The 10249-nt window shown below is 39.3% G+C and overlaps 1 protein-coding gene across 5 annotated transcripts in view; it reads right to left on the bottom strand.

Moving 5' to 3' along the window:
• Window positions 1-10249, bottom strand: part of WNK2 (WNK lysine deficient protein kinase 2) — a 154102-nt gene that overhangs the window by 138507 nt on the left and 5346 nt on the right. For all 5 annotated transcript variants that reach the window (XM_072420972.1, XM_072420971.1, XM_072420974.1 and 2 more), the window contains exon 2: window positions 9245-10135. In XM_072420972.1, the coding sequence (XP_072277073.1) occupies window positions 9245-9946 (702 nt within the window). In that variant the 5' untranslated portion in view covers window positions 9947-10135. The remainder of the gene's footprint in view (window positions 1-9244; window positions 10136-10249) is intronic.

Genomic DNA, 10249 nt, shown 5'->3' with positions numbered 1-10249 from the left:
CCTGGTGAGAGTATTTGATCTCAGCAATACAGGAGGGCTTCCTAAGGAAGACAACAGCAGACATACCTAGGAAATGATTGCCATGCTTGTATATGGCATGCACCAGAAACATGTGATGCAAGATTTGCGATGACTTTGGTCCCATTTTGTCTAACCCTATACTCTGTATATTGCAATCTCTCAGGCCCCTCTCTACTACTAGTTAATACTAAACTCTCAGTTCTGACTAGCATCTCTGTCTGTAAAATCCATCAAAATGGTTTACTAATAATTGCAGAAATAATATTTGTTGTATATAAATCATATAAAGTTCATTTGGTCCATTCCCCCAATCATGCATTGTGTCTTTGTACCCTAACCCCGTCTGGCATATGACATCAGTGACACATATCTCTGACATGGCAGGTTTACAGGCTTGAATGATCTAACCCACTTTTCTCCAGCTTACAGTGCTTTGTGCATTACAAGCTTTCAGGCTGCACAGATAGCTTCAATCCTGAAAGTCTGTTAGGATTTCCAATGCTGTGTGAAACAGATGACGCATACTCGGCATGCTGAGAGGAAGGCAAACAGATCTTCTCACTCTATATTATTAGCAGCAGACAAGAACTTGCACAGTTCTAGAATTTATGAGTAGAAATAAGCCTTTAAAATAAACCCAATATATAGAAATATGCAAAAAAATACCAGCTGAGCTTCAAGAATCCACTGCAATGTTTTTCAGTAAGTGCTCCAACCAATAAGCAGTCAATTTCACTTTACGGAAGACAAATTACGCAAATAAATAGTTGCGTCTCATTGCGTCTTTACTAGCCAAGAATATGTACTGATCATATATCCTTCACTGTGCACAACCAGAACATAAATAGGTTCTGCCACTTTTACCAGCGCAGAATCTCCAAAATACACCACTTTCTATCGGCAGAGAGAATCAAATTCCTGTTTTTATTTCACATCAATTTGTAATTCATTATTTCTCCCCAGGACTATTGAACTGCTACAGCCTCATGTCTGGTATTCATTTTATTAGACTCCCACTTCTGCAATCTATCATGAATGGTGCAGAAAGACTTACCTATCCTCCTTGTTATCTTCATTTGATGCTCCTCTTTGCACATTTCTAAACTGGCTTCCACTTCATTGGAAATAATTTAAACTACAGTAATTTGACTTTTATTCACTTTAGTTTTTGTACTGCTTATATTTTAGACCTTATACATTAATACTAACTCCCTGGGCTCTTACAATGGCCTCCTCATAACCTCTTCCCAGGCATGGCCTTAAGACTTCTCTAGGACTGCCCCAACTCTCTGTAATTCTATCCACTGTCCCATTAGGCTCGGTCTTACTTTAATCTCATTCAAACAAGCTCCTAAAACTCACCTTATTTCTTTGGTTTTCATTTGTATTACCAACCTGTTAAAAAAATGTTTATTACAGCTAATGCTTTGTTTCACTGGTACCCCATCATTTTAGGCTGCCCTACTCCATGGGCCTGGTTTATTAAAGACTGGAGAGGATACACTTTCAGCAGTGAAGTTAAGTGATCAAGCAAACCTGGAACGGACCTCGTATAGGATTGAAAACCTTTGCTAACAAATAGCTTTTATATAATCCATTCCAGGTTTGCTAGATCACCCAGCTTCCCTGCTAAAAGTGCAGTGCTCAACCCAGAATTTTTTTAAGCTTGGTGGGAAAAAATGGTAGGGGGGTGGTGGCCCCTGTATTGTAACCCAACTCTTTAGTAACCACCCAAAAACAGCCGGGTGGCTGCTGATAAGTGCCGGGTGGTGCAAGAATTCATTTGGCTGAGGTTAGGCTTTATCACAATAAACATATCCAGTGTTAGTAATTGGGTTGCATGCTTTCCTATAAATAAATGCCGGAATGAAAAACCTGCACAGGTTCTCTGCATAAACTTGGTCTTGTTCAATAAAGACCTCAAATGACATAAATCTCAAATCACAAGACAGCTTCTCCAGGGTATAAAATGAAGAAAAAAAACGAAATGTGTTGTGGTATAGATGGGTCTTTCTCCTGATCACTGAGCCAGATAAATCTCTGCTTTTGAAACTCTGATATCTCTGTAAGTGGATTGATCTTCACAGTTGTTGTAGAAATTGTATTCAATTGCCCATATCCAAGGACTCAAATCTGTAGAACCAAAAACTATTTTTAATAACTATTTAAACTTCTCGGTCCACTCACATCAGAGTGCTGTATGCTTCAGTACACAACAAACAGACCATTAAAAAACATTAGCTGTTACAAACATGATATATGGCAGGCCACATTTTTTTATTGGGTTATATTGAAGGGATGTTAAATAAACTGAATGGCACTGGCACACCAAATATGCAACACGCATTAAGAGAGCACAGTGGTGTAAATCACCGATCGCCAACTGGTGGTCCGTGAGAACATTTTGGTGGCCCACAAAAAAATTTGGACATGATTTGCAATTTTTATGTTTTATTATTAATCAAACAAAAATAACATTCTAATAAATTCCTATATTCGGAATGACAATTTTCGCCTTTATATTGCACTAAATTCACGAACTGTACTTGAGATGGAAAAACAAGGGAGGCGCAGCGTTACGTCAGTGTAATATTAAGTTGTATGAGGCGCCCGTTCCCGAGCCGTATTCTTCAGTATTGTTTCCACCATTACAACAGTCACCCCGCTCCACCAATACCAATTCTCATCCCATTGTTTTATTTTGTTTAATTTTCAGATGATCTTTTAGGTAAGTGTGACCTTAGCTGTGTATTTTCTTTACCTGTTATATATAATGGCATCAAATAGTTTGACTTTGATAACTATTATTTCTTGTTTGGTCTTAGATTCTAATGAAATAAACCCAAAATGAGTGGGAACCAATATTTTTTGCATTTCTTTAGGAATACCAAAGATAATGCAACTAATAATAATAGTAACAATAGTAATACTTCACATAACCGTGAGCTGATCAATGAATCAGAGCCACCACAGTCCTTGTCACTCACCATTAGAAAGATCAATATTTTACAAATGTGTTTTATCTTTTTTAAAAAAATCATAATAATGGTGCACGAGATTCAAAATTATGAATTTAGCGGTCCATGAGGCCCAAAAGGTTGGCAACCCCTGGTCTAAATTGCTACCTCTGCCTGGATTTGGCTTCTACCGCAAATATTTACTTTAAATGTTGGCTAGGTATGGCATGTTACAACCAGTTACACTATAGCAGTGTTTCTCGAACTTTAGAACATGAGGGGACCCAATGAAATCTTTCAGGTCTCAGGGAGAAGAAAAGATGGTCAGCCTTACAGATGGTCAAATAGATCATTGGTGTCATTAGTAACTGACCAGAGAGGTACAAATTGCTCAAGGATCCCCTAGCATCCTATGGAGTAAGCCGGATTAAAAAAGATTGCACTACAGGTACATTACTGAGCTCAAACTTTATTACAACAGTAAAAACAACAAGGCACAGTATGGGTTTTTACTTGAACTTTTAATTTCACTACACATTAGGAATATCATTTTTGTTGCCCTTGATAATAAAGTATTTTCTACTCCGTTTGCATCTAATAAAGGTTTTAGAAGTATAGTTCTGCTGTAAGCCTGGCCTGGGTGACAACCATGGCTCCCTCCATTGATACAGTATAATTTGTAAGTTTAGCCATTCTTGGACATGAAGTTCCTCATTTACCTGACAGGTAAAAATAAATGAAAAATGACTGACAAATTACCAAACTTTTTTGGGACTGGTAGACGGAAATATATACATTTTTTTGTTTGGGATTTAAAAATGTATGGGGCTCAAAGTGGGACAAAAAGTGGAAAGTTGACTCCTCATGTCCATATTTATCTGTCCAGCACTAAATGACACATTTTAAGCCAATTCGAAAAGGAAAGAGGGGTTACAAGGTGTAGGGGTATTATCAGTGTCAAAAAGTATTGGGATGACCAAATGATCAGATGAGCAAATGTCTTCCCAGAACAGGTAATAGGACACTTGCAGGGGTGGGACAAGCCCTTAATTATCAACCAAGGGACAGAAGCAATACACACAAGAATTAACTAGTTTGAAAAGATAAAATGACAAAAAACTTGATGATAAGGGGGATTTAAGGGCTTTTAGAGCTCTACTAAGATTACCCAGAAAAATTGTTACTCAATTACCCAAACCAACTTCCCAGAAACAAAACATGTGAAGATGCCATTAATGATAAATTTACTAAAGACAAAAGTTAACAGATGGACAATTAAGGGGATAGATTAGCCTCATAAATTCAGAACTCCAGACAGATACAGAAAAAAAATGCTCAGCTGAAGTTATGTGTGGTTAGGTAACACCACTGCATTTATTTTTACATAAATAACTAAATCTGTCCTAAATATCCCATTTTCCGCACCTTAATCACATTGATCACAAACAAAAAAAAACAAAAAAAAAACCCACCTAAATGCCCTTTTTACTTTTCTAAAGCTGTAGTCATGTGACACGCCAGTTCCAGCACCGTGGGGTGCCGCCCTGCCGTTCTCTCCTCTCGATAGAGCAGAATTGTGCTGTATGTACAGCGCTCGTTCATGCATCGTGCAGGCATTTGTCGTTAGAAAGGATCGTTAAAGATCCTTTCCAATGACAATTATTGCACGTGTGTACCCAGCTTTAGGTATTTACGAGTATATCTTGTTTCACAAGGTACGAAAAAAAGCACGTAGAATGGGATACAGTGGGGGAGTGAGGGAAGGGTGGAAGGGGGTTCCATTTTTGCTTTAATACCTGTCATGCATTTTGAGTATGAAGTATGCGCTCCGATTTCTATTGTGTTGAAGAGAAGCTGTGACTGTAATCATGCGCACAACAGGGGTGAGCCGAGGACCATGGCTTCTTCACTATCCATTGACAAGATTTGGGCGGTATTGGTATTAAAAATGATGTAACACCTAAAATAAACCTTTTCTGTGACAAACACAAGTTTCTATTTCTAAATGTTTCACTTTAGCAAATAATAGTTCCATCTATACCACGACTTTACCCAGATGTATGGAGGTTCCATCTATACCACGACTTTACCCAGATGTATGGAGGTTCCATCTATACCACCCATCTATACCACGACTTTACCCAGATGTATGGAGGTTCCATCTATACCACAACTTTACCCAGATGTATGGAGGTTCCATCTATACCACGACTTTCTGTCATGGTGCATTACCACAAACAAGCTAAAGTGGAAATAACTCACCTTTCTCTACTCCTTTTCCAACGCCGACATCTTTGCTCAGTCTTCTTCCAGGTTCAGGTGTTTGGCCAATCCGAGCAGGAACATACACGGATCTGCACGTTCGGGGTTCAGTTCAATGTATATACCAGAAGGAGAACTGACAGGTAAGTTTGTTTTATTGCAGAAGACACATTGCCTGTCCCTTCTGCAATAAAGAGCTGTCTGCTGGCAATCTTTTGTTTTACAGCTTCAGTTTGGCTTTAACGTGCAGTATTTTACAAGACAACCTCTGTTGCATCAAAAAGTAAAGGTTTAGCATATGGAAAGGTTAGCTGTGCCTGCGCAGTATCCTGAACAAAACTCCTAAGCTTGCTGCTCTTTTATTGTCCAACAACAGGTTTGGGACAGAAGAGTGATCCAACTGTAATGACTACCGTAGCAGACAAAGGCAAGGTCTGTGACTTTTGGCACAGGGCTACTTAAATCCTAGAACTGGGTGGACAAAATAACCAAATTCTCAATGTTTTTACCATGGGGGAGCCCTTAAAAAATGTTCAGGTCTTTAGGGAACCCCTGCTATATTTGCTATAAATATAGCTCACTGTATATTAATACGATTACCCAGTATTTATATAGAGCCAACATTTTTAGGCCGGGTGGTCAAAAGTGGGCAAGGCTACACAATTTAGTGCTCCTAGTTGCTTGTGCCATAATCTTTTAGTAAACCCTATAATTGTGCCTTCTTTCTACTGCCCACCAATACTTTGATCCAACTTTGTGATGCCCGTACCTTTAGTATGCACCGTTTTTCCACTGTCCTTCTGTTATGTTCCAGTGCCTAGATTCCTGGTGTCCCATGCTTTGTGCAATAATTGTAGTATATTAATTTTGTGTAAGCAGTTGTTTGATGACAGCCTGGTGGCTTCTGAAAATTCTGATGGTGCGTCCAGCTAATAGGGGCTGGGGAGAACACTTTAGTCCATAGTCATCAATCTAATGTCCCTACCATAGTCATATGTCATTAACACAGTCTAAGGTCAATGGTAGGGTGGAAGCCAATTAACCTAACTGCATGTTTTTGGAATGCTGAAGGAAACCGGAGTACCTGGAGGAAACATGGGGAGAACCTGCAAACTTCATAAAAATATTTTTTTTCAATTGTCTATTATCAAAGAGCCCTGAAAGCGCTCCAGCATAGAGCGTTACTGGATTATCTTCTAGTAGCCATGATTCTCTCTGTAAGCTCCCCTGCATAGGTACTTCTGGAGAAACGTTTTTCTGTTGAACTCTACAAAGTGGTAAATATCCCCAGCACATAATTTGCCCCCTTCAAGCTTCTATATTGGTTTCACAAATACAGCAACATCTGAGCTTCCTACATCATCAAGCAACAATGGCGTTAGCAGTATGCAAAGATCAATTTAAATACTTTTCAATCAATCCAAACCAGGATTAAATGGTGGCTTTCTATACCTGCCTAGTTTTTGTATTACGGGTACTTGTGGGTAGAGATGGTCAATGAGATGCAGAAAATTGGACTTTAATGTCAATCACATAAATTACAGGCAAATTGCACTGACTTGAAACAGAGCCAATCAAACTCCAAATCATTTGCATTCGATTGGCCCAGGTAAGAAAATGCAATCTGCATGTGATTTGCATAAGAGTCAACTTTTGTACACATCATTTATCACCTCTACTCCTGGGTTATTAATCTCAAAAAAATAATTTGTTATAGTGGAGTGCCCTTTTTTTTGGAGTTGTAAAGACTTAGAATTTGTCATCCAGTTTTTATTTCCATTCAAGTTGGGGAAATGTTTCCCTTCCATCCAGTGTATTTGCCAAGACAGGAAGCAAGGGAAAATCTCTCTTATAGAGGTATATAGCAGCGATTTTCAACCACTGTGCGGCGGCACACTAGTGTGCCATGAGAGATCTTCAGGTGTGCCGTTGGAAATTATCAAAATACCATTGTCGAGTGTCTGTGCTGTAGTGACTGGCAGAGTAATGTAATACTCTTCCATGTCAGTGGGTGGCAGTAGGTAGCGTATTTGCCTTGTTTATTCTTAGAGACAAGAGAATTAGCTACAGTGTTATTTTGTAACATTTTTGATTGGTGGTGTGCCGCAGGATATTTTCAATGTAAAAAATGTGCCGTGGTTCAAAAAAGGTTGAAAAACACTTGTAAAGAGTACAGGTAGGCCCCAGGTTACATACCAGATAGGGGCAAGATTAAGGAACAAGAGGCTGCAGAAGAGCTCACCCCCCTAAGATCACCCATAACCACAGCTGTGTTTAGCAAAAGATTTCTTCTGCAAGTCACACAAACCAGCCCCTTCAAGCTTCCATCCTGCACACAGCGAGCAGGGAATCCAGTTCGTATCTAGGAAGCACCCCGTGTGTTGGATGTCCTTAACCCGCGCACTACCTTTAGTAAAAACCACACAAAACCAAACTTTCCCACTCTACCAACACTTATTAGATATTTCCAGTTATATTTATGTTTGTTTTTGATGGAGTAAGGAAAGGTGAGACCCACACAAGTTTTTTTTTTTCATTTGTATCCTTTTTGAGACTTTTTTTCCCTCACATGTCAGAGACACAGATGAATAAAACATATTTTTAGTAGAAGAGAGGGGTTAGAACTTCTGACAATTTTTTTTATTGTTGCTCATGGTTTCCTGTTCCAGTGACTATCAAGTTCCCCTTCTCTTGCATGCAGGGATACCATTGGGTACTACAGGGTACCATTGGGTACTACAGGGTACCATTGGGTACTACAGGGTACCATTGGGTACTACTGGGCCCTGGTCAAAGGAACATTTTAGCAATGCTGGAACTTTTTACCATGAGGAGTGGGGCCCAGGAAGTTCTGATGGTGGCCCTGCTTGCACAGTCATCAAGGCGATAGGAAGGGAGGAAATACTCTCTAATGGAGTCAGGGACCAAAATAAAAAAACCCAAATGTAAATCTTCTCCACTAGTTAAGACTTTGGAAGAAAAAGTTCCAACACTCATAGCAAATAAATGAAAATCATACGTATCCGCAGCTTTAGGTCCTTATCCAGCAATTAATTTGGGTATAATACAATTACCATAATATTGGTAATATCAATAGGACTATGGTGGGGGCAGTAAATTGTGAACCCCCTTTATTGGGCAATTAGTGACATGACTATGGACTTTATAAAGTGATATGTTGTATGCTATAGAAATACAAGACAAAATTATTAGCACATATTTTCTTAAACATTAAACAAAACGGTGTTTTAAAATCTCAATGGTGCCTTAAAAACAAAAAATAACCAAACTGCATTACAAGGCATTTTCCATTCTCAACAGGAAAGAGTCAAAATATTCTTCACTGCAGTAATATAGCCGAGTCATGGTTTTAATTTTCACATCTCCGGAAGGCATAGAGTACTTAGAATAGAAGAACTATTATATATTATATTATTATAATATATAATATTATATATAATATATTATAATTATATAAAAAAATAATAAAATTGATCAAAGTATAGGCAGACCTTAAATAACACATAAACCCATCTGCATTAAAATGTAACTATCTGGTATCCAGAAAAGAATAATTTGCATGGCGGCATATCAGGGCCGTTTATTAGGATAATAATTAAATAAGAAGTGGGGACCTCCATGGCACCATTATATAATGAGACCAGTAAATTTAAATACAAACTGCAGAGAGGAGATTTAACATATAAGGTGATTAAGGTTCAGTACCAATCATTCAGAACAAGCCTGGTATCAGAATCAATATAGAACTCATCATTTATCAGCAAAGATTGGTGCAAACATACTTCTCTAGAATCAGCAATTAGGTGATCTATAGGCAAGTTCCCCGCTGCACAGATTCTCTCACACATATTTCAACTTTGCTTTAACAAAAAAAAAATATTTAACCCATGAACAAGTGAAAAAAAAAATGCAAACTCTATAATAATAAAAAAAGCGAGATAATTGCCAGATGTAGAGATAATGATATCAAAGTGCGTTCTTACCTGGAGTTCACACCAAGCGACCTCCACCCACGTTTCTGTATCCAGACCCTTATATACCGTTTTAAAGGAACCTCTCCCAATTTCAATGTCAAACTTTAAAAACCTTCCATCAGGGGAGGTAGAAACAGCTTTTATATCTGCCTCTTCTTCGTTCTCTTCTTCTTCCTCCTTTTTGGACTTTGGTGCCTCTTTAAAAGTGTCCGGTTCACCTTTTTGCTCTGGGCCAGCTTGTTCTTGTTGACCTTCTGTGATATTCTCTTTGGAAGCCCCTGTTGTAGGTTCGTTGCCCTCCGTGGTGGGTCCATGGTCACTGGTCCCCTGAGCCCTCTTGGCAATGGCCCTTCTGGCTCTAGAGATGGGGATGACCTTGCTCTGGTGCAGAGGTTCACTTAGTTCTAAAACCGATGGTTCCTCTTGATCGGACTCTACCACCGTCCTCCTCAGGAACCTCAGCTTGACCGTTTTGGAGTCTTTAGGCACAAGCTGGGCTTCTCTTGCCGAGTTCAGCATTGCAGTGTCCATGATAATCCCACTGCTGTTCAGCCCATGAATATTCATAGGACTCTGAGTACAGTCATTGGGTTCTGCAGGACACTCACTTTGGATCCCCTGAGACTTTTCGGCCTGTACCCGACTTTCTTTTAGATTTCTAGCTGTGCATTGTGAATCCTGTATTCCTGCTTCCTTGGATGCATAGTCCATGTCAGTTTAAAAAAAAACACAACTCAACAGATTTCCCTGCAGGAGGTTGTGACGCAGAAAGATGCAGTTGCAGTAGTTTTTTTTTTTCCTAAGCTCCCATGAAAAGGTTATCAAAGTCTTCCCTCCCAGATCAATGCAGATCCTTTTTCAGTCCAGCAAGAGCAGATTTCATCAGAAAGCCATGGGAGCCTACGGGATTGAAACAGATCATTAGAGCCACGAGCAATATGGAGCCCCCTCCCTGCACACGGGAGCTGTCCAGCACCATGTCCCATCTACACAGCAAGCAGGAAACTTCATGGT

Source organism: Pyxicephalus adspersus, chromosome 8 (assembly GCF_032062135.1).
Source record: "Pyxicephalus adspersus chromosome 8, UCB_Pads_2.0, whole genome shotgun sequence".
Classification (NCBI taxonomy): Eukaryota; Metazoa; Chordata; class Amphibia; order Anura; family Pyxicephalidae; genus Pyxicephalus; species Pyxicephalus adspersus.
Note: the sequence above shows the minus strand (reverse complement) of the source record. Positions and strands in the feature narration are given on the sequence as shown.